General features: G+C 41.1%; 1 protein-coding gene across 1 annotated transcript in view; it reads left to right on the forward strand.

The window, feature by feature from the left end:
• dars1 (aspartyl-tRNA synthetase 1) overlaps positions 1-26,057 on the forward strand; it is a 74,547-nt gene that overhangs the window by 19,386 nt on the left and 29,104 nt on the right. The window contains exons 6-8 of the mRNA XM_037539555.1: positions 6,382-6,484; positions 23,522-23,624; positions 25,783-25,863. Coding sequence (XP_037395452.1) covers positions 6,382-6,484; positions 23,522-23,624; positions 25,783-25,863 — 287 coding nt within the window. The remainder of the gene's footprint in view (positions 1-6,381; positions 6,485-23,521; positions 23,625-25,782; positions 25,864-26,057) is intronic.

Consider the following 26,057-nt stretch of genomic DNA (forward strand, 5'->3'; position numbering starts at 1 on the left):
CTCCATCAGTCTCCATCAGTCTTTCATGATGCAAAATGCCCTTTATTCACGGAAAGGGTTCTTCGAGTGTTCATGGTTCTATACAGACCCACTTTCTTTACTAAAGAACCCTTGAAGAACCATTTTTAGGTGTGTACTTTATGTTTAAGTTGGGGCGACGACTTGAAAATGGGTAAAATGTTTTCAGCTTTTGCTGCTCAATTAAAAATGAACAATGTGCCGCAGGAAAAAGCTTTCATGTAAGTTTTGTCTGTTTGTCTATTAGAATAATAATTGTATTTGATGTGTTTTCATATCTGATTTCTTATACGTGGCACTTTTGTTTATCATTAGATGCCCTTGTCTAGTTTAGAGCCTGGCAATATGGCAAGAATGTAATATCGCAATACTTTTTCTACATATTTTATATAATATATAAATATTTTGTATATTCAGTACTTTTTATTTTAATAATACACGTCGTCACAAAATGTATTTTTGTTATTATTTTTTTATTTATTTAATAATTTGGAACAGACACAAAAGAACCAGCAGTGTCGCTTTTTAAAAACTTTAAAAAATGAATGCAGTGATTTTATTTCTATGTTTCACTTTTCGTGCTGCGACAGATTCAGGACTAATTCTACTTTCTTCTCAATGAAACATGCAGGTTTCTTTGTTGTTGGAGGCGCGGGAGGGAATCTGTCACATGACGCTCGATTCGGGCGGAAAAACCTTCTTTTTTATATAAATATATAAATACGCTCATCATAGAATTTTACAGTCTGAATTCCTGTTTTCCCGTAAACTTCATTTTAAATCTCTTTAGCCCCGCCCCTACAACGTCTTCAGGTTTTTGATTACATCACTGTGCGCCAGTGGGCGGGGACGGATAATGTTATTACTAGTGGATGATATGGAAAAAATGTATAGTTGTGTGCAGGAGTTTGGACAGATGGCATGTGGTGTTGATTTTCTAAATCAGAAGTTGAAACTTTATTGAATTTAACATATTGGAAAAGCAAACAAACAAACGGTGGCCTGTGCAAAACTTTATGGCCTTTTTTCATTTTTTTTGTAATTCGTATAATCAGCAAGTAACTGAATTTTTAAAAAGTTTTATATTTACGTTTGCTACTTATAGTAGATATTAACTCATTTTCACTTAATATTGTGAATTATGAATAATGCTGTGAATTATATTACACAGGAAGGTGAAGGTGGTGTTAGGAGTCTTGCCCAAGGACTCTTATTGGTATAGTGTAGGGTGTTTACCCAGGCGGGGCACTGAACCCCAGTCTGCAGTGTAGAAGGCAGAGGTGTTACCCACTACACTAACCAACCACTATATACCCACAACCACTATATACCCACTACACTATACCAACCACTATATACCCACTACACTATACCAACCACTATATACCCACAACCACTATATTCCCACTACAGTATACCAGCCACTATAAACCCAAACCACTATACCAACCACTATATACCCACACCACTATACCAACCACTATATACCCACTACACTATACCAACCACTATATACCCACTATACTATACCAACCACTATATACCCACAACACTATACCAACCACTATATACCCACTATACTGTACCAACCACTATATACCCACAACACTATACCAACCACTATATACCCACAACCACTATATACCCACTACACTATACCAACCACTATATACCCACTACACTATACCAACCACTATATACCCACTATACTATACCAACCACTATATACCCACAACCACTATATACCCACTACACTATACCAACCACTATATACCCACTACACTATACCAACCACTATATACCCACAACACTATACCAACCACTATATACCCACTACACTATACCAACCACTATATACCCACTACACTAACCAACCACTATATACCCACTACACTATACCAACCACTATATACCCACAACTACTATATTCCCACTACACTATACCAACCACTATATACCCACAACACTATACCAACCACTATATACCCACAACCACTATATACCCACTACACTATACCAACCACTATATACCCACTACACTACACCAATCACTATATACCCACACCACTATACCAACCACTATATACCCACAACCACTATATACCCACTATACTATACCAACCACTATATACCCACAACCACTATATACCCACTACACTATACCAACCACTATATACCCACTACACTATACCAACCACTATATACCCACAACACTATACCAACCACTATATACCCACTACACTATACCAACCACTATATACCCACTACACTAACCAACCACTATATACCCACTACACTATACCAACCACTATATACCCACAACTACTATATTCCCACTACACTATACCAACCACTATATACCCACAACACTATACCAACCACTATATACCCACAACCACTATATACCCACTACACTATACCAACCACTATATACCCACTACACTACACCAATCACTATATACCCACACCACTATACCAACCACTATATACCCACAACCACTATATACCCACTATACTATACCAACCACTATATACCCACAACCACTATATACCCACTACACTATACCAACCACTATATACCCACTACACTATACCAACCACTATATACCCACTATACTATACCAACCACTATATACCCACAACCACTATATACCCACTACACTATACCAACCACTATATACCCACTACACTATACCAACCACTATATACCCACAACACTATACCAACCACTATATACCCACAACACTATACCAACCACTATATACCCACTACACTATACCAACCACTATATACCCACTACACTATACCAACCACTATATACCCACAACTACTATATTCCCACTACACTATACCAACCACTATATACCCACAACACTATACCAACCACTATATACCCACAACCACTATATACCCACTACACTATACCAACCACTATATACCCACTACACTATACCAACCACTATATACCCACAACCACTATATACCCACAACACTATACCAACCGCTATATACCCACAACACTAACCAACCACTACATGACCTGAGGGAACTCTGTACAGGGTACACTTTTGTGACATTACAGGTATTCAAGCAATTTATACACTAAAGTGAACCAGAAGAATATTTTGCAGGCATTCTTGAAATATTACCGGCAGTTTCCATTCGCTCAGCCCACATCGACAAACGTTTTGAAGCATTTAAACATTGTTTTGTAAACATTGTTTGGATGGGAATGTAGTTTAACCTCTTATTCTATTATAGGGCTTATTGGGGTTTGTCCATATGAATTTATGCAAAAACAAATCGTCAGGCAAATTATTCAATAACTGCATGAAATAAATGCAAATTTTTATTTATTTATTTTGATAAAATGAACAAGTACAAATGAACAGAACGTGTGTTTTATGATCTCCACATGTCACTATACGTTTACATTTTACTGCTGAAAGCCAAAAATCTGCGCCGCTCTTTGTGTTGTTCTCTAAAAGTGATGTTTCCAGAGCAGATCACTGAAGAGACGCCGTCTGTTTATAGTTTAGAGCCCAGATTTGGGGAAAAACGGGTCGACTTTCAGTAGAAAAACAAACTGAGTTCAGCTTCTTTTATTATAAGGGTTTAAAATGACGTCACCGTCTATTAGACTGGAGAGAAGAGCTACAGCCTCACACGACCCCCAGCTTCTGAATGGAGCTTATGGAATATGAACGTTATGAAGAACATGACCAAGAGCGGTTTGGAACCACCGGTGGTCCCGAGGAGTTTAAGAGGCTACTGGACTTGCCTGTGTGGTTTCTGGAACATTCAGGCTGGCTACTCCTGTTTTAGCTATCTGGCGCCCTTTTAGTCCATGTTTACTGATGACGGTGTTCTACCCACTTATCATCTATCCTCTCCACACAGTCTGAGGCCAGTGTGTGATGATTTAGGCTTTGCAGTACATCTGAAAGCTCTCACTTCAGTTCAAGTTTCTTGCTGTCCGATTCCTCCGTTCACTTGCTTTATTCCCCAGTAACCAGTTGCATTGTTCCACAACAAGACCTTCTTCAGCTGACCTCTCTCTGAGTAAGCTGGCGCTGGTCCAGACCCGCGGGCCCTGCACGTAGGCGACAGCGCTGAGAATGGGATGCCGAATAAACTGCAGTTTAGCGATCGTATCTCTGCAATTTCCTTCCCAGACTACTTCCATGTCGCGACCCCTTTGCCCCCCTCTCGCCAGTCATCCCCTGGGAGAGTCCAGAGCTGAAGGATGTCCTTGAGAGCAAAACAGCATCCTGATTTGAGGTGACCGCTCAGCTGGTCGCCGAAAACAGACGACAACATCAAAGCTGCCAGCCGGCCTCTGATCTCCACCTGATCGTGTTAAAGGGAATCAGAAGTTTGCGCAGTCTTTAAGGTGTCTGCTTAGCAGCTTGGTGACGAGTCTGGCTTGCGTGCCGTGGGTTTCAGGAGCTTCCGTTTATGGAGGGAAGGTGACTTTGAGCTCGTTTAGCGTTTGAGGCCACCTCAGAACTTCTCCTCAGACGGTCTAGGTCCACACCTGAATGTCTGCGGAGCTGCACAGTTTAGTTTCTTGGATTTTACACTTGTTAGTTCATTCTCCGGGTCTTACTCATCGCGCTTCGTCAGGTCGCGTCAGAAGTTTTACAGACTGTTTTTATTTTCCTGTGAAGTTCTGAAGTCAAAATCGCCCCTAAAACATCGGTTGATTATTCCGTCACGGCCCTCACCTGAATTGTTTGACACGTGCTGTAGAGGACGGACCGCTGTCCTCGGCACCAGCTTCCCCCTTTATCCCCCCAAATGTAGTCAAGACCTGGAATGGAGCCAACAAGTGATGGAAGCTTGTAGCCCACCAGTTAGCATAGTGCTACCTGCATCCATAAATATTCATACACGCCTCCAACCGTGTGGAGTTGTTCAGTATCTCTGATATCGGGTTCCTCTGGGGTTCTTTAGTAAACGTCTAGATTATATGAATATTTAGAACCATGAACACTCAAAGAACCCTTTGCATGATTAGAGGGTTCTTTGCATCGTGAAAGGGTCCTTCAGATTGGTGGTGAATGTGCTGTAGATGGTTTTATTAAGAACCTTTTTCAGCATAGCTCCCAAAATGGGTTCTACTGTTGTTACCATGTCAAGCTTGTGACAATAGAAAAACTCTTTTTGGTGCTATATAGAACCCTTTTCAGAAAGGTTCTGTATAGAACCACTGACCACACACTCTCCATCAGTCTTTCATGATGCAAAGAGCACATTAATCATGCAAAGGGTTCTTTGAGTGTTCATGGTTCTGTATGTGGGTTCTTTACTAAAGCATCTTTTCTAAGAGCGTAGACTGGGTTATGTGGATTCTCAGACTGTAAAAAAAAAAAAAAAAAAAGAGCTTTAAAATTGTTTTTTAGTTATCAAAACCAGATCTAGAACCACTGACGATCTGTTTTGTATGTACGTTACTGTTTAAAAGTTTGGAATCACTCTTTTCAGTAATATTAAACCAGTATTGTTGCAAATAAACAAATAAAAACAAACACGATTATAATGCTTATAAACATTTATATATAATTAAAAATGCTTAATAAGAAGCTGCAAAGTAAACAAATGAATGAAGTGTAGATGTGTCCAGAATGATGAGCGGAGCTATAGAAGATTCTGAAATGACAGCATTAAATGAAAATAATATTAATATCCTTAATGCCCAGTATTTAAAAAGGAGATATCCTGACTTAAAATCCTGTAAATATGTAATTACAGTGTATTTATCCTTGAAAGACTTCACTGTTTGCCAAAATACTTGATTTATTGAGTTTTATTGTATGTGTATTATATTATATTTCACAGGCATGTAACTGCACAGTGTATCAGATTGGACTGGGCTGTTTCTCAGGCTGTTGTATTTAAATATTGCACCTCTATATGATTTGAATATTCTAATGAGCTGAAAACGGAAGCATTGACGTAGTGCCACAGCCACTCCTTATATTGGCAATGTTGCGTTGAATCATGACGTCTGCTTGTCGTTACACACCTAGAACCTGCATTGTACAAGGTGTCATTGCGTATAATATAATAAACATTATTAATGTGAAAGTTCATTTCAAGTTCACGTTAAAGCTTTAAACAGTAGCGTCTCCGTGATCGTAAACGCTAGAAGCCGAAATCGGACAGAATGTGGTGAGAAGGAGCCGCTGCCTCTTCTGATCCCGCTTCTTCTGAAGATCAGAGACTCGGCTGAGGTGTGTAAATTAGCCTTTGATGTGTGATGGATTGGGAAGCCACGGAACCTGACGTTCTGTTTTTTCCCATCCCAGGAACGTAGAACCTGACCTGCTGTTTGTTTTTCGTTCTGTCCTCTTTTCTCAGGGAAGCAGTGTTTCTTGGTTCTGCGTCAGCAGCAGTTTAACGTCCAGGCTCTGGTGGCTGTGGGAGATCGGGCCAGCAAGCAGATGGTCAAGTTTGCTGCGAAGTGAGTACAGGGCAGCACTTCCTGTCTAACAATGGTGGGAAAAGTGACCTCCCAGCGTCGGCTTCCAGTTTAACACGTTCAGGGCCAATCGATAATGTTTCGCCTAAACACAAAAGGGCTCAGCTTTTTTTGTTTTCTGCACTCGGATGCGGCGGTCATTCAGCGGAGTAGAGAGGTCCCCTCTTCTTAAGATAACAAACAGCAGACAGATGAGAGGAGAGACGGCAGGGTTTAAAAGCTTTGCTGTAATGAATTGGTGCCAGTGTGGGGTCAGTGAGAGGGCTGCAAAACCCCCCCAGGTCAAAAACTCTCTGAAAAGCTGAGGAAACACTGACTGGGCCTTAATATATTGCCCTGGTGTCGCGTATCGCAATTGATACGCTGCTTGTCAAAAGTTCAGAGTCAAATGTTGGACATCCCATTTACAACAGTGGCCATTAATATGGAGTTGCTCCCTCTGACATGGACTATGGAAACCCCTGTGGGCTTTCTAGAGAGAGTCCGTGGGAATTTGTGTCCACTTAGACAAAAGAGCATTTCTGAGGACAGGCACTGATGTTGGACGAGAGGGTCTGGCTCATAATCGATGTTCCAGCTCATCCCAAAGGTGTTCAGTGGGGTTGAACACCATAAAGCAGTACATTTTATATATGAGGCAGTTGTGGGCTGGAGGTTAGGGAACCAGCCCTGTGACCGGAAGGTTGCCGGTTCGATCCCCTCGGCTGACGATCTGTGACTGAAGTGCCCTTGAGCAAGACACCTAACCCCCAGTTGCTATTGGATAGGGCTGCCCACCGCTCCGGGCAAGTGTGCTCACTGCCCCCTAGTGTGTGTGTGCTCACTAGTGTGTATGTGGTGTTTCACTTCACGGATGGGTTAAATGTGGAGGTGGAATTTCCCCGTTGTGGGACTAATAAGGGCCACTTATTTATTATTTTATTAGGATAGCAGTGTTTCTAGGATGTTTCATATTAACATAAAGAACGTCACATTTCCACTCTCATCACATACAGTCATTCAAAAACATGAACTGGTATCAAAACGAGTTGCACAGAACCCAGAGAAGGTTTATCTGTCCATCAGGATCGAGGAGGTTCCAGTCTTGAATGCAGTTTTTTTTTTTTTTCATATGAAACCTTTGCAGGTGCTTTTTCTTAACCGTATGAAGCGCTTGTAGCTCTTCAGGCCGCCCAGTTTAATATTTTAACGTTGTCATACCAGTTGTTTCCGGCGCTCCTGTCTCTGACGGTGAGAACATGCCCATGGACTCCAGCTCCCGTAATGCCCAGGACTCTTGCTTCACACGTCCCCAGGATCACATGACTCTAACCAGGTCTCAGTCACCCGAGTTCTAGATCGCCTTCACCTGGTTTCACTAGTGTTTCGAACCCTGGACTGTTTCACCGCTCTGGTATATTCTGTATTTTGCTTATTCACCTGACTTTGAGGCCCTGGCCCGTTTTTGACCACTCTTTTGGATTTGCCTCTTTAAATAAAGCCTCGTTTAACTGTCCACGCTCGTCTTCTCCCTGCCCGATCGTGACAAATGTGCTAGTTTACTAGACGAGCTCTGCTTGAACAGGTTTCAGGACGAGCAGATGGCATTTGTTTCAGGCGAATACTGTGTGCACAAAACGAGACCGTTCTGCTGCTTCAGCATCTTTTCTTTTCTGGTGGCAGAAGGAAACAATGTGGTTCAATGGAAAGTTCATTCAGACCTACATATGTTGTATGGGACTGCTTTGTCCTTCATTTACAGAATTTTTTATTTATTTTTTTAAATTTTCAGCCGTTATTGTTCTTTTTCGCATATTATAGTCAATTCCAGCAGGTTTGAGTTCCACAGAGGTCTCTGGATCTGGAATTGAGTGCAGTAGAGTCTGAGTACCGAATGTGAGGAAGCTTGTAGGCTGGCTTTCATACAGACGGGTGACGAATTAAAGGAAGAACCTGAGTAACCGTATAAGAAGTTGGAACAGCAGGGAAAATGTACATACAAGCAGACAGCGATGATCTGAAAATCCTTTCACACCTGTGTTCAGTAGACAAGTATGTAGTAAAACGACGTGTCATTTTTTGGCTAATTAAATTTTATTGTATTTTGTATTTATGCACTTTTTCTAAATTTGATGCCTGCAGCATGTTCCAAAAATGTTGAGGTAGGTGCATGAAGACACTGTTGTACTTGTGAAAGTACCCCCCCCCATAGGCCCATAGGATCCCCACCTCCCCCACCCAAAAAGTGAATAAAAAAATTTTTGGAACATTTTCACCCCAGCAGTTTTCAGGTGCCATAACATGCCATGTGTATTACTGAACGTTAAAAATGAAAATCAATCTGAAATCAAGCGGAACAGTGACATGCTAAATCTTTCACTGGTTGATTGACACTTCAGGGCAGTGTTTTTGGTTTCTAGTGACCAAAAAAGTGGCAAAAAATAGATGTTTGTGCACCGCTGTTGCACGACTTGTATTAATATCGTTTACCATTTGAAAAGGTTTAATATTTCTTTCAGTGAAAAAACTGACTTAATAATAAGATTTTTATGACAAGGTATCATCCCTGGCCCACTATGGACCACTGGTCTCTCCTTAGTACTGGCCTACAGACGGTCCTGTGCGGGCCCCTTTGTGATCTGCAGCCCAGTACGGGAGAAACCTAGAAACCTATATGATCTAGATGGCAGCATATGTTGGTCCAAAATGCGTATTTACCCCTCATCATTAATGGTGCCTTCACTGATGTGCAAGCTACTCCCATACATACCATGACGAGCACGGATGTTTCAACTTTACACTGGTAACACTTAGCCTAAAAGGTTGACTTGTTGGAGGACAGTACACATTTCCACTGAGCATCTGTCCATTTCAGATGAGCTTTAGCCCAGAAAAGACGGCGTCGTTTCTGAATGTTGTTGTTTGTGGCTTCTGTTTTGGGATTTGTGGGTGCAGTGACAGCCTGTGTTTACTGACAAGGCTTTTCCGAAGTATTCCTGAGCACACTGAGTATGTGGGGATGTTTGTCACAGAAGCATGTCAGTTTTTATTGCATTGCCGTCTGAGCGATCAAGTCATTCCGTTGTGGTTTTCGGCCTTGCCCTTTACGCACAGAGATTTCTCCGGAATCTTTTAATGATGTTATTCACTGTAGAAGGTGAAATCCCTAAATTCTTTGTAATCATACATTGAGAAATGCTGTTTCTAAATCGCTGGACTTCTTGCTCTTGCAGTTTTTTTTATAAAGTGTGGACCTGAGGTGTTTTTCATTCCACAAACTTCCCCATCTTACATTGGCCCTGTCTTAACTTCTTTAAAATACATTGCATCAAATTTGGAATTGGCATCTATTTCCAAAAATCAATAAAACTGATCAGGTAAAATAATAAATATATCTTCTTTTTGCTGTCCTCAATTTAAAAACCTGAAACGACAGCTTAACAGTCACTGCTTGTGGTTTTTAAGTACGTTTTACTTACTGAACCAACTTTTATGGAATTAGGTTTGTAGATTCCGTCATGCCGGTGTGTTTGTTATATTAGGGCTGCAGTGCCTCGACCCCTCATTAAAGGTGGAATGACCATCTGAATCTCTTCCGAATAATAAATATAAAAGAAACTCTGTCATTTTCTTTCTAACCTTAAAGGGGAAGTCTAGTTGCATTAGCCTGGCTCAGGTTTCACTGGAAAACGAGTGTTCATGTGACCCCGTGGCGTGTGCTGGTTCAATATCGGAGCGTAAGTAGGTGGTTCCCAGGCCTTTTTCTTGGCTGGTGTGAGTGTCACGCTGCCCTGGTGTTTAACCTCAAACGCTTTCCACAGGCTTTTAGAGTGACGCAGCAGTCCTCACTCAGCCTTTCCACCTTTACTTCCTCCATTCTTCTGCAGTGGAAGAGTCTGACCTACGTTCTCCTTCTCAGGGTCATTCCAGGCCTCTTAATATCTCCGTCTGTTTGGGTATTTATTAAATTGTATGACTGATATGCAGACGCAATCGAGAATGGAAAAACAGAACTAAAACTCTCAAGAAGAATACAAAAAAAATGAGGGGAATTTTGCTGCTTGTACTGTAGACGTTCTGTCGCAAGGCTGCTTTACAGGCAAAACAACAAACAGCTTTTTCCTTTGGAATAAAGTTTTGCTAAATAATATTAAATTGTCAGTGGTTATTCTGTTACTGGCCTTTCAGTACTGATGTGGCAAAAGGTTGCAATATGCAAACGAACCTCTAACCAACCACAGTTTGTGAAGTTTGTGCCAGTTTCGGATGCGGAATAATTCAGAGTGGTTGCTGAGCAGTTTGTGGTGTCTGCAGATGTACTTTGTTGCTGTATGAGAAACAGATCCTGATATTAAGGACATTTTAACAACATCAAACTCTATAAAGATCTCCTTTTCAATTCGTGACGCTCCTACCTGCATAACTTACACATTTTCATAGTGAACGTTGAATAGTTTAGTGTTTTTTGAATAGTTCATAGTAGATACTGAATAATTTAGTTACTGTGAACTTCATGGTGGACACTGAATAATCCAATGTGTTTACTGAAATTAATCGGTATCCACTGATTACTACAACCCCAATTCCAGTGAAGTTGGGACGTTGTGTAAAACAAAAAATAAAGACAGAATACGATGATTTGCAAATCCTTTTCAATCTATATTCAACTGAATCCACTACAAAGACGAGATATTTAATGTTCAGACGGATAAACTTTATTGTTTTTTTGCAAATATTCACTCATTTTGAATTTGATGCCTGCAACACGTTCCAAAGAAGTTGGGACAGGGGTCTCACGAGTCCACATTTCACACTGTTTCTGGAAATCATGGACGTCGTGTCCTCCGGGCCAAAGAGGAAAAGGACTGTCCAGATTGTTTTCAGCGCAAAGTTCAAAAGCCAGCATCTCTGATGGTGTGTGTGTGGGGGGGGGGTGTTAGTGCCCATGGCAGGGGTCACCTACACATCTGTGAAGGCCCCATTAATGCTGAAAGGTACATACAGGTTGTAGAGCAACATATGCTGCCATCCAAGCAGCGTCTTTTTCAGGGACGTCCTGCTTATTTCAGCAAGACGATGCCGAGCCACATTCTGCACATGTTCCAACAGCGTGGCTTCGTAGTAAAAGAGTGCGGGTACTAGACTGACCTGCCTGCAGTCCAGACCATCTCCCATTGAAAATGTGTGGCGCATTATGAAGCTCAAAATACGACAGCGGAGACCCCGGACTGCTGAGCAGCTGAAGCTGGACATCAAGCAGGAATGGGAAAGAATTCCACCTACAAAGCTTCAACAATCAGTGTCCTCAGTTCCCAAACGCTTATTGAGTGTTAAAGGAAAGGTGATGTAACACAGTGGGAAACACGCCCCTGTCCCAACTTCTCTGGAACGTGTTACAGGCATCAAATTCAAAATGAGTTTATCTGTTTGAACATTAAATATAAAAATATAAAATGAAATAAAAATAAAGACAAAAAAATGTCTTTGTAGTGTATCCAGTTGAATATATTGAAAATGATTTACAAATCATCGTATTCTGTTTTTATTTGTTTTACATAACGTCCCAACTTCATTGGAATTGGGGTTGTAAATAACTCATATTAATTGCTCAATAATTCATAGTAGGTACTGAATAATTTGTGGAAGTTGGTGAATACTGAGCTTTAGGGATAATGTCTGAATTAAAGGTGGGATTTAAAGGGTTAAGTGCTGAGGGAGCAGAGGGTGTTGGGTTACTCTGGGCTTTGTTTAGCCTATTTTTCTGCATAAATAGTTTGATGTTCTGGCTAAGCGTGATTTGGAGTGGCTGTACTGAGTGCTGTGCTGAGCTGAGCTTCCTCTTCTCTGATTAGGTAAGGCTCTGCGGTTTAGTGTGGCAGTTGAGCTGATTGCAGAGACACTGGAAAGTGTGAAATCATGAGTGATGAAACTCATTCCAGCTCCATGTAAACAACCTGCTCAGTTACAGAGCCAGGGAGCTTGTTTTTCTCAATGCCGTGATGCAGCGTTGGCTTGTTCTGCAACCGCAGATGTTCAAAATCAGCAAGACCTGAACGGCGCTATAATGTACTGATCCCCCAATATTGCAGTGACCTCACACGTATAATGCAGTTTCATGATTAAATACAAAAATGCGTAATCTAATAGTGTAACAACTTGTCTTAATCTGGCAGTGTAACAGCGGATTTACTAGTAATATGGGAAAATGTTGGCAATTTATTATATTTAATATTTTTATATTTGAATGTTTTATACAAATGCTTTCTCAATTGGTTTGAAGAATTTAACACAAACAAGAAACTTAAAGGCGAGGCAAGTTTATTTATATAGTATCTTTCAACTGCAGTCATTTAACATGCTTTTCATTGCTCATTGCTGTTACTGAATGAAGTAATCTATGTTTTAATTTGATTAAACTGCAGAGAATTTTGTCCCAGCCGATTGGTGATGAGCTCAAGGCGTTTACAAAGCGAGTCAACTCAATCATAGTTGTTTAGGGACAGGGCCAAGATCTGGTGGTCAGATATCCCATAGTCCTGCTGTATTTGGCCAAAATGTAACATAAATAACAGCGGCCCAAGAATTGAACCCTGGGGGACACCACAGGTTGCTTGCACTCTCTTAGAAACGTTATTTTCCATTTCCACAGAGTAGGCCCGTCTTTGCAGGTATGAACTGAACCATTTTAGGACAGTTCCTGAGAGCCCATGAGAATTTTATGGTCAGTGGCGTCAAAGGCAGCGCTGAGATCGAGCAGTAGTAGAGCAGATGTATTTCCAGAGTTAGTATTTATGTGAATGTCATTAATAACTTTAATTAGAGCTGTTTTGATACTATGATTAGGCTGAAAACCGGACTGAAATTTGTCTAGGCAGCTTTTTAAAGACAGAAAGCCAGTAAGATGCTTAAAGACTACAAGTGGAGGATTTGAAACTCGCCTGTATCGACTGAAATTTTGTTATTAATAGCCCTAAACTGGGACATTAAAAGCCTTAAAGTTAAAACTCTTCAAGACAAGAAATAATAGGGGGAAAACAACACTTGGGTTGGGAGTAAAGCCAAAGGCCACTCGTTTTTTCCCCTTTGTTAGGATATCAGCACTCAAACCTTTTATCGTTTCAGTATGTGCTTTTACAATAGTGTGGAAAAAGTTATTAGTAAGCAAAACCTGCTTTGGATACCAAGGAAGACACTTTGATGATCAGGAACCTGAAGGTTGGCGATAAATACAGAGCCATTTATCAAATGCCTTCACAGGGTGTTTTTTCTAGTTTAATTTATAAAAGTGACTGTGAAAATCAAACGTTTGCTTGGAAAATAAAAGCACAATCTTTTGTTGCTGTTTTGCAATGAATATGTTTTATGAATTAGCATTTTCTGCTAAACAAACAGCTCTTTATCTCAATTTTACAGAACTGAAGCAAACCAAAAACAAATTCCTTGCACTCCGCATCCCACCCCTCTTTCTTTTCATACGTTGCAAACAGTATATTTAATAAGATTTTAATGAAAAGAATGGGATAAAATAAAGAAACATTAAAGAGGGTTTCTAGCTTATGCAATGTATGCCACATCATTTGCACCAATCTTTTCATCACATCTAAACAAAAATATTTTTTAGCTTTATTGATTTCTCACTTTTGCCAGTTCTAACTTAACGGTCATTTAGTTTAGTCGCGTAGTTGGAATAGCCAGAGTTGTACAGTAAGATCTTTTGTTCAGTGTTGCACCAATACGGCACTCTATCGGTATACTGACATTTAAACCTAGTATCGGCATCGGTGACGGGGATACCGATGCATATGACCGATACCACAAAGCAATATCTGACCGTTAACAGCATGGTGGTGGGACGACAAGCAGCAGTAAAAATGCTCATGGTAGAATCTTTAACGGCAGATTTTGGTGAGGAAAAACAAGTTAGACCCGTTTACCTGAACGGCCGAGCTGCTTCTTTCAGTAATCGCTCACCTGCCGCTGTGTGGTCGCTTACGGTCTGAGTTAATGTTATTGAAGGAGCAGAAGGAACCACTGAACTCTCGGCGTAATGATGGCCTTTAGCCCTGGTTTAGCCTTTAACAAAGCAGCCCACTAGCCCTGCCCGCGGTGCGTCTCTGCTGTTCAGCTGTATCACTCGGCAGCAGGGTCTCGCGTCAACCAAGCCAGAAAAAACGCTGAACATCACTCAGAGATGCAGCGCGAGTGAACAAGATGCACATATGAGACAAACGGCTCAGGAACTTTGGGCATGAAACAACAATCGGCTCCGTTTTTGAGCCAGAGAAGCTGCTGCGTCCTGATGTGTAAACACCACAGGTGTTTTTAACTGTTCTGCTCAATTAAGATATTTCACATTTACTTAAACTGGTAAACATGGTTCTTATTACTAATTATATAATAGTAAATACTAAATGTACAGTACAGAACCAAAAATGTTTTCTTAAGCATCTAATAAATATAACCCAACCAGTAGATGCCATCTAGCCAAGCAGAGTGTGTTTTATTTGTGATGCAGAACACAGATTATACCAAAATAAACTATTTAAAAAATGTAAATAGAAATATCAGTACTTATTGTCAGGTTAGATAGAGTTAGTATTGTTACTCGATATTGGCCGATACTAAAGGGTCAGGTATTGGTATCTGTATCGGAAGGGGAAAAGTGGTATCGGTGCATCTCTACTTTTATTGCTTTGATTGTTCTCTCAGACGGTGGGTCTCCGAGAACATTTGTTCCAACTCCAGGGTTGGTCTTCATGACTTTACCATCCTTTAGATGTTGTCTGACTGCTGCATTTTGACTACCCTGGGTTTTTGGCCTTATGACAGTGGGTCACTTTTACTGGGATACATCACTATGGCTAATTCCACATGCCTGACCCGGTCCAGGGCAGGTTAATGTCAAGATTACAGATTGTAAACAGCGGTCGGACCAATTAGGGTTCAGCTTCTGATCAGTCGGGACCAACATGCTGGCAGAGCTGGACCCCTCCAGTCCTTTTAGGGTCAAATTATTTTACTGCAAATCAGCTTTTAATTCATTAAATAGTGCTCATAAAATCAAAAAATGAGGAGGAGGACAGCGCAGCAGCCACTTTGACACTTTCTTGGCTGAGAGTGGAGATACTACTTTAGTCATTGCACAGATACCACGACATTGCGCAGCCATCCTAATGGTGCATTAAAAAACGGTAAAAGTAAGAAATAAAGAAAAATAGCTGTTATAAAATGAAACATGTTCAAAGGAAAAGACTATTGAATTTAAAAGTATAAAATAAATGAATAAAATAATAAGACTAGCAGTTTCTTGAAAGAAATGTCACTTTTCGATTGAAGACCTGGAAATCGTGCTGCAGTAAAATGAATACCATTTGCTTGTTTTGCTCTTATTAATGTTTTACGTGCAGCTTATTTACACGTGGCTTGTTTTCTGTGACAAGTAAGCTGCTCTTCTCGTTTCCGTTGCCTGTTCATCATTTCGCACCTTCGTGTGCACGAGGATTAATCACAGCCCGAGCGTCTAAACCTGGGTTAACTGTGAAAGCTGTTAACCTCAGACAGAGCGCAGCTTACCTGTGCCCTTGTTAGGTATGTGGCCCTCAGTAAAGGGAAAGTGCTGTTATTGTAATTGTTGCTTCAGTTTTAAATGTGGTTTATAACATTTTTTTTAATGATTTTTCAACTTGAAAACTAGTTTTTGGGATTGTTGAATGGGAAAACTAGTTTTTGGGATTGTTGAATGGGAATCCAGTTGCCGTACTAACGTGTGAGGAATTTCGCTCTATTCATTCAGAAGATACCACATCATAAACACCTCAACCTCTTTAAGCTGGTTTGGCCTAATGTGAGGTATTAAAGAGCAGGCTGAGTGTGTACGACTGGTCACCGTGGTGCTGTGTTCAGATGCACTGTAAGCTTCAGTTGGTTGACTTCATTTAAACAAAATCATGTAAAGTCATTGCTTTGAGAAATTAAGTAGTGCTACGTAACTGGTTCCGACTTAAATAACTGTATATTTGAGTTATAGGTACTTTGTTAACCCCGGTGAGCCCCACGTCACAGCGAGTACAGTTAACTCGGACAGCTCGGTCATTGTAAATGGGTTCATTTGAGCTGGCAGTGATCTGTTGTTTTGACTTCTGCTCTTGAATGAGTTCGTTTAGCTTTAATCAGCCTAATTACCCCAAATAACGTCGCTTTACTCAACAAAGCTGTTCCGAACTCAAACACCACGATTCTTCTCTTTTTAAATCTGGTGTTTTAATCATGTTTCTAATTTCTATTCTTAGGTAAGTAGCTATACATAGACAGAAAGACATGGATTGATGGATAGATGGACGGATTGACTGACTGACTGACAAAGACAGATACACAAATAGATTGGCAGATCGACAGATAGATGGACTAACTGACTGACAGACAGATAGATGGATGGATAGACAGATGGATGGATAAATTGACTGACTAACAGACAGAAAGACATACACAAGTGGATGGATGGATGGATGGATGGATGGATGGACAGACTGACTGACAAAGACAGATACACAAATAGATTGGCAGATCGACAGATAGATGGACTAACTGACTGACAGACAGATAGATGGATGGATAGACAGATGGATGGATAAATTGACTGACTAACAGACAGAAAGACATACACAAGTGGATGGATGGATGGATGGATGGATGGATGGACAGACTGACTGACAAAGACAGATACACAAATAGATTGGCAGATCGACAGATAGATGGACTAACTGACTGACAGACAGATAGATGGATGGATAGACAGATGGATGGATAAATTGACTGACTAACAGACAGAAAGACATACACAAGTGGATGGATGGATGGATGGATGGACAGACTGACTGACCGACAGACAGAAAGACATACACAGGTATATTGATGGATGGATGGATGGATGGATGGATGGATGGATGGATGGACAGACTGACTGACCGACAGACAGAAAGACATACACCGGTATATTGATGGATGGATGGATGGATGGATGGGTCGACTGACTGACTAACCGACCGACCGATACAAGGATAGATGGACGGATAGACAGATGTAGAGATGAATGGATAGATACATGCATGGATAGATTGACTGACTGGCTGACTGACAGAAGGACAGATGGCTGGATAGATAGATGCATAGATGGATGGATAGATTGACTGACAGACACAGACAGATGGACGGACAGATACATGGATGGATGGAAAGATAAACATCAGTAGACAGAGATACGCATGTACAGGGATGGATGGATGGATCTTTATTGTTGATGTTTAAAAACCACTTGGCAGCTCTAGAATTGAAAGGACAAAGGAAAAAAAGAAAATATAGATAAATAGAATAAAGATGTTGAGATGAAACACCATTAGATAGTTTATACAGATAATTTGTTACTTTTTACGTTGCAGTTTGACTTGTCGTTGTATTTCATCACCTGTCAAGCACTTTGTATGAAAGGTGCTATATAAATAAACCTGCTTGCCTGTAGAACTTGCCCAGAGCCACTGGCTTGACTTTAAATAACCAGGGCATCATCGAAGAAACGTTTGGGTTCAGTTTAACACACGACTGAAGCAAACCACCTCAGTGAGCCTCAGTTCCTATGAAAATGTTATAAGCTCTGAATCAGCCTGCGTTGTTTGGGTAATTGTTTTTGCACCCTTCGCCTGGTGTACGTGTGGGAGTATAAATCAAAGGAAACCACCTACATCTCCCTGAACAGCTTACAGGCTGATGCAGAAAAGGCGTTGCAGGCTTAGCGCCGTGTCTGCATGTGAATCAGTGAAAGGAAATCAACCTAAATCAACCCCGAGAATGAGAAGAGAAACAGAGACTCGGGGCTTCATCACCCTCGGCTTTGGTCTTGCACCTCCTGCCTGGCTGAGCCGTGTTTGTGTGAACTTTCAGCAAAAACACCTCAGAAGAGCCGTTCTCTACTGGTTACTCTGAAACTCTTACAGAGAAACACGACCAGGAAATCGGCTTCTTTCACTTTTGGTTCCCTAAAGGGCCCCCTCAGTGGACAAAGATGTGTGAAGAGTGAAGATTCTGTTCAGTGTTTTTAAAAGAAACCTGAAATCAATCAGTAAATCACATCTTTGTTTATGAAGCACTTTCACTACAGACGCTTGTAATCAAAGTGCTTTTAGATTGACGAGCAGACAAAGGGCCAAGAAAGAAATAAGAAGAAGAACGTAATCTGTAATGAAGTGAGTTTTTAAAGAAACACGTTAATTTAAAAGAATCAAAAATCAATTAAAAAGACGAGAAACCTATTTAAAAAAAAAAAACGAAGTAAAATGTTAATATCTGATATCTAAAATTAAATAGTACTAAAATGATGAAAGAAGAAAATAATACATTATTAATATCAAATCAATAGTACTAAAATGGTAAAAGCACAGAGGTAAAATGTTAATAAATGTTTGATAAATAAAATGAAACTGATACAAGAATACAGAAGATATTATCTATGTATCTAATAAAATCAAAATAGTACTAAAATGATACTAAAGATATTAATATTTATCTAATAAATAAAACCAAAATAGTACTAAAATGATACAAGAATAAAGATATTAATATCTATCTAATGAATAAAATAAAAGTAGTACTAAAATGATACTAAAGATATTAATATTTATCTAATAAATAAAACCAAAATAGTACTAAAATGATACAAGAATAAAGATATTAATATCTATCTAATGAATAAAATAAAAGTAGTACTAAAATGATACAAAATTATGAAAAACACTTGAAAAATTAAGTCTTAAGTTTATGTTAAAAAATGTTCCACCCTCAGCTTCTAACGTCATCAGAAGAACCCTTAAGTTGTCTGGAAGAACCTTTAAATCTATTAGTCAAACATGGTTCTTTTAGTGGTTCTCAGACCCACAGTTGGTCTACAAAAATGTCGACCATCTGGCGGGGTCCCTGAGGACCAGCTAGAGAACCAGAGGAACCGAAGGTCAGAAAATAAAAACTATATACAATAAAGATTGTGCAGTTAAAAAATAGAAGAGGAAAAAAGAGCTGAGAAAAGTTATACGGAGTGAAAGAACCTTGTTCTCTCATCGGCAGCGAGAGGGTCGAGGGAGTGACGCCCAGTTCTATGACATTGTTTTAAGAGCCACTTCTTTTCTAAGTGTAACACAGTCTTAAAGCTGCACAAGCTTGAGGGGAACTTAGGGGGCTCTAAACGACCCCGTGGAGAACCCTCAGCCACCTCAGTTATATAATAGGAGGTTAGGGAACCAGCCCTGTGACCGGAAGGTTGCCGGTTCGATCCCCTCGGCTGACGGTCTGTGACTGAAGTGCCCTTGAGCAAGACACCTAACCCCCAGTTGCTATAGGATAGGGCTGCCCACCGCTCCGGGCAAGTGTGCTCACTGCCCCCTAGTGTGTGTTCACTAGTGTGTATGTGGGTGTTTCACTGCACGGATGGGTTAAATGCAGAGGTCTAATTTCACAGTATGCAAACACAGAGACAGATGGTTAAGTATTTATTATATAGCCTATATAAAATAAATAAATAAATAAATAAATGCCTGATCACTCCGGGGCTCCAAACGACCGCCTGTATCGCCTTTTTTAACTTCACAGCCTGTATTTGAATTAAGAAAACAGGAATCCGAATATACTGGATAACTAACAATAAAACGTTCGGATTGTCTGGTGGCGTAACATTGTGTTGTGGTTTGTATCACGGCTCATGTGTTAGCTTGGGGCTAACGTTAGCGTCTGGCTATAGCATTTCATCAGTGTGCTATAAAGCTCAGCTTTGGTTTCAGGTAGTGTACTTTTATAGTGTTGAACGCTCTAAACTGAGAATGCGTATCACTGCTGTCGGGAACCAAACCTCAAATCTCCAAAACGGTGACTTTACATGAGAAGGAAAACACCTGCTTTACTTTTAATGGAAGTCAATGGAACCAGACTTTTTTCCCAAGTCATTTTGGGCCGTTTCTTTTGGTCCATTCATCATGAAATTTACAAACAATGTAAAGAGAAAATTTGAAAAAGCTTCTATGTTAAAAAATGAAAAACAATAAACGGAGATACAGGGTTTTGTTTTCTGACAACAGTGAAATATTAACATATTAAAACACCGTTTCAACTGCTGGATCAAAGGGTTGATCAAATCAGGACTTTTTTTTTGACAATTTTGTGCTTGTTACACCCCCAGAACTTCAACAAGAAAGGCCTTTTTTAAATTGTTGCTCTGATAAAACAGATCAGTGCTTAGTGTTTCCATAGCGATGTGAATTGCATTCACCATGATATAACAGTGCATCCAACAATAAAGACAGCATGGAGCTTCTTTTACACAGTGATGGGGAAACAGCAGCTCACATAAGCTCCAGTTCTGCATGCTGTTCCATTTTACTGACCAACCTGGACTCGCCAGGTACCCTGCTTTAACCTCTTAAACTCCTCGGGACCACCGGTGGGTCCAAACCGCACCTGGTCATGTTCTCCATAACGTTCATACTCCATAAGCTCCATTCAGAAGCTGGGCGTCGTGTGAGGCTGTAGCTCTTCTCTCCAGTCTAATAGACGGTGATGTCATTTTAAACCCTTATAATAAAGAAGCTGAACTTTGTTTTTCTACTGAAAGTCGAGCCGTTTTTCCCCAAATCTGGGCTCTAAACTATAAACAGACGGCGTCTCTTCAGTGATCTGCTCTGGAAACATCACTTTTAGAGAACAACACAAAGAGCGGCCGAGATTTTTGGCCTTCAGCAGTAAATTATAAGCACATAGTAACATGTGGAGATCATAAAACACATGTTCTGTTAATTTGAGGGGAACTTTTAAAAATATATAAAATTTAAATGTATTTCATGCAGTTAGTGAATAATTTTCCTTAAGATTTGATCCCGTAAATTCATATGGACAAACCAAAACATACCCTGGAGCATAAGAGGTTAAGCATGTGAAGAAGTGGCTGACCCACCGTACATTAGGTTAATTTAACATAATAAAACACTAAGTTTATTATTTCCAACAAAGCAAAGCTTAAACCTCTTTGCTCATTTACAAGGCTTGTTCTCTGGCCGCCTCACACCGTTGCTGCATTTGGCCTGCAGATCTTTTGACACTCATTCTGTTCGAGGTGAGGCCAGTGAAAGTGGTGTAAGCGTGCTTGTGTGTGGTTTGTGTTGGCAACAATGACCTGTTTGTTTGACGCTGTGAAAAGAGGAATCGCACATAGTCACATTAACAAAAAGCAACATGCATAACAGAAAAGAAACACGGCCAAGGTGCTGTTGCGCGAGTGGGTGATGTCAGGGTTTCCACTGACTACTTCCTCCATTTCTGTCAAAACACCTCGTTGAGTGTCAGTCGTAAATGGAACTTGCCCTTTTGCAGTGGCATCGTTTCACACAGGCTTGGTTTGAAGGTGGCACGTAGAGAAACTGGAGCTCAGCTCTTTATGCCCACCTTAAAATGTAATTTTTTAGGAGATGGTGCATCTAATACGGTCCTTCAGAGCTACTTTACATTGCACCCATTGCAGTGGAATTGAAGGGCATAGAAAAGCATTGGCCAGTAGAGTAGGACATTCTGGACTCACTATGCCCAATGCCAAGAGTGGGCTAGAGAGGTGTAAAGCCCCCAGCATTGGGTTGTGGAGCAGCAGACCCGGGTTCTTTGGAGTGATGGAGCTCCATCCAATACCTTTGGGATGAATTGGAGTGATCCAGAACTGGCCTTCCAACATCAGTACTTACATTTACATTTTACCTTTACGGCATTCGGCTGACGCTCTTATCCAGGAAGGCCAAGGTGGTGTTAGGAGTCTTGCCCAAGGACCCTTATTGGTATAGTGTAGGGTGTTTGCCCAGGTGGGGATTGAACCCCAGTCTACAGTGTAGAAGGCAGAGGTGTTAACCACTACACTATACAACCACTTGACCTCACTAATGCTCAATCAAATCCTCGCAGCAATGTTCCATCATCTAGAAGCCTTTCCAGAAGAGTAGAGGCTGTAACTGCAGCACAGACTCGCTAGTAATGAGCTTAAAATGCTGGAGGAGCCACTACACAGTCATGGAAAACTCCCATTTGATTGAGAGCAGTATGGAAATCAAAGAGTGCATTAGTAAGTTAGTCTTCAATTGATTCAAATGGATGCTGTTATATATACAGTACTGTGTATAATCTATGCACGTTCTTTAAAACCGCTTATCTTGGCTATCAGTGTTTGTAGAATCACCATATATCATTTGAATAAATGCAAATAACCTTGAATCCATTAGAAATAACTAGAATTTCTAATATTGACAAAAGTAGTTGATGGCAAATTTGAAGAATTGGTTCCAGATGTTCCCAGACACCGTAGATTGGTTGAATTCCGTCACTGGTGTACTTGATTCCCAGCTGCACTACTTTACTTAAGATTGTTTGGTTAATACTGAAATTGTCGGAATCATCTTATGCAAATGTTCGGGTGCCGCTGGTCAAATTACTTGTGACCCAAGTCAGATTTTCTCACCAAATCTGATTTTTTTTTTTTTTTTTTGGCTGTTCAGATTATCTTTTAAATGTGATCTGTATGCGACATCAGTCTGAACAGGTCAGCTCCTAAACTGACCGCACGCACAAAAGAGCAGAGCTTCCCAGCTCATCCAGAGGTAAACAACCACAACTGCCAACGAACGCCAGTCGCTCCCAGAGGATCAGCTTCATCTTCACCAGCATCACAGGAGCCGTCATGAAGCCGTCATGAAGATGTTTTCAGATCTGAAGCAGCTTGATGTTCTCCTCTCTCTCATCTGATGGGGGCAGTTTTGGGGTCGACCAGCTCTTCCAGGTGGTTGTTAGGAGGCACCTTTTCTCTGGAGCTTTTAATCAGTTTTAACTCATTTTTGCAAACTCCTGTTTTTTCACCCTTTTTTTGGGGGGGGGGGTGGGAGTGGGGGGGGGGGGGTTGTGACTTGTTTTTATTTTATTTATTTATTTTTTGGCCAGAATGTCGGTTTAATGTGTGTGTGCTTCTCTCCACAGCATCACGAAGGAGAGCATTGTGGACGTAGAGGCTGTGGTGCAGACGGTGGAGCAGAAAATCGAGAGCTGCTCTCAGCAGGATGTGGAGCTGCACATTGAGAGGGTAACAATAAGGGCCATTCGTTTATACAGCGCTTCCTGTTTAGAACTGCTCTGCATTCGCACATCGGCCCACAAGTGAAAGTGAGGAAAGGAAAAATCACAGCTCGCCTACTCAACATGTAACAGAATTACAGAGTGCACAGCAGATGTTTGGGAAAATATTCGTTTCTTGGCTTTATACCCTCTCTGGCCATTTTATCGGAAACCCCTCCCACGTGGCTGGTGGACACTGTTAATCTGTTAATGCACAGTTTGTGTTATGTATCCTCTAGTCTTTCATCAAAGGTCATAGTCTGACCCCAGAGCCACTCTTGTCTGGTCATTGTCAGTCAGTGTCACTCCTGTGCCACTGTTCAGAGAACATCTGGACAATAGCAGCCCTGTGGTCAGAAAACTAATGATAAGTGAGGTAGAGGGAGGCTGGGAAGCAGCAGATGGACTACAGTCTCACCTGCATAGTGGAGGTGGGTGTTTCCAATAAAGTGGCCAGTGAGTGGAAGCAGAAGTTCTGTGTTTCTAATAAAGTGGCCAGTGAGTAGACGGACTAGGTAGGTGTTTCTAATAAAGTGTCCACTTAGTGGAAGTAAAAGGTGGGTGTTTCTAATAAAGTGGCCAGTGGGTAGAGGGACGAGGTGGGTGTTTCTGATAAAGTGGCCAGTGGGTGGAAGTGCAGGATAGGTGTTTCCAATAAAGTGGCCAGTGAGTGGGAGGACAGGGCAGGTATTTCCAGTAAAGTGGCCAGGGAGTGGGAGGACAGGGCAGGTGCTTCTAATAAAATGTCCGTTTAGTGGAAGTAAAAGGTAGGGGTTTCTAATAAAGTGGCCAGTGAGTATGTAGCCGATTTATTCATGCACCACTAAAATGAATGAGTTCTTCATGTTCCCCATAACGACCACACACACACCCCGAAGCACAGCCTGTATACATTTGTGTGTGTCTGCTGTTTACCTACACAGCACTGACTTGGCTCATAGAGGCGTAGAGTTTTTATTGCTTGGTATGTTTATTAGTCATTTTTATTGTTTATTCCTGTGAAATCTCACAGTTCGATTTCCATTCTGTATTCATGAGTGTGATGTGATTGCATCCATAAGTGCAGGGGTACTGTTTTAAAATAAGGAGTGGTGAAATGTACCACTCATCACTTCTGCAGCCCAGGCAGCCCATACATACAAACTAAACTGCAACCATGGCTCAGTGTTTTGTGATGTCATGAAAAAGTTATTTGCATATATCCGCCTATTCCATGTGCATCTGTTAAGCCGACTCGCACTGAAGTTATAAAGAGCGTTTCTGAATGAATCGGAGTTCAGGGCAGCCAGTCAGAACAGGGCTCGTTTACATATATCAGAGCTAACGAAAAAAGAGCCCGTTTAATTCTAAGGGATGAATAAACATGAATTATGACCTCAGGGCAAAATATATGGATATGGGCCAAAATCAGTTATGCTACCACAGACAGCCATTCACTTAAACAGCATTGACTTAATAAGGTGTGAATCAGTGAATGAGTTTCTGCTCGTTTATTAACCTTTTGGTGAAGTTAATCAGCAAGGTCTCCTTTGGAGAGCATGTAATGTTTTATTGGCCTTTGAGTTATGACTCTCTCTCTCTCTCTCTCTCTCTCTCTCTCTCTCTCTCTCTCTCTCTCTCTCTCTCTCTCTCTCTCTCTCTTTCTCTCTCGCTCTCTCTCTCTGTCTCTCTCTCTCTCTCGCTCTCTCTCTCTCTCTCTCTCTCCCCCTCCCTCCCTCTCTCTCTCTCTCTCTCTTTCTCTCTCTCTCACACTCTCTCTCTCTCTCACACTCTCTCTCTCACACTCTCTCTCTCTCTCACACTCTCTCTCTCTCTCTCTCTCTCTCACTCTCTCTCTCTGTCTCTCTCTGTCTCTCTCTCTGTCTCTCTCTCTCTCTCTGTGTCTCTCTCTCTCTCTCTCTCTCTCTCTCTGTCTCTCTCTCTCTCTCTCTCTCTCTCTCTCACACTCTCTCTCTCTCTCTCTCACACTCTCTCTCTCTCTCTCTCTCTCTCTCTCTCTCACACACTATCTCTCTCTCTCTCTCTGTCTCTCTGTCTCTCTCTCTCTCTCTCTCTCTCTCTCTCTCTCTCTCTCTCTCTCTCTCTCTCTCTCTCTCTCTCTCTCTCTCTCTCTCTCTCTCTCTCAGATCTTTGTGATCAGTCAGGCTGAGCCCAGGCTGCCTCTGCAGTTGGAGGATGCTGTGAGACCTGAAACTGAAGGAGAAGAGGTGAGTGTACACACTGATATAGGCTAAATATGTTTATGAATATGACAAACTTACATACATTATACACTGATCTGGAGCCCTCGGGGCTGGCCTAAGGATTCCTGCTAAAGAAAATGCACATCTGTAAAATTTTGTTCATTCAGGTTTTAATTTTATTCTGCTTTTATTTAAACACACTCTCTCCTGTCCATGAT

Source organism: Pygocentrus nattereri, chromosome 6 (assembly GCF_015220715.1).
Source record: "Pygocentrus nattereri isolate fPygNat1 chromosome 6, fPygNat1.pri, whole genome shotgun sequence".
NCBI classification, from domain to species: Eukaryota; Metazoa; Chordata; class Actinopteri; order Characiformes; family Serrasalmidae; genus Pygocentrus; species Pygocentrus nattereri.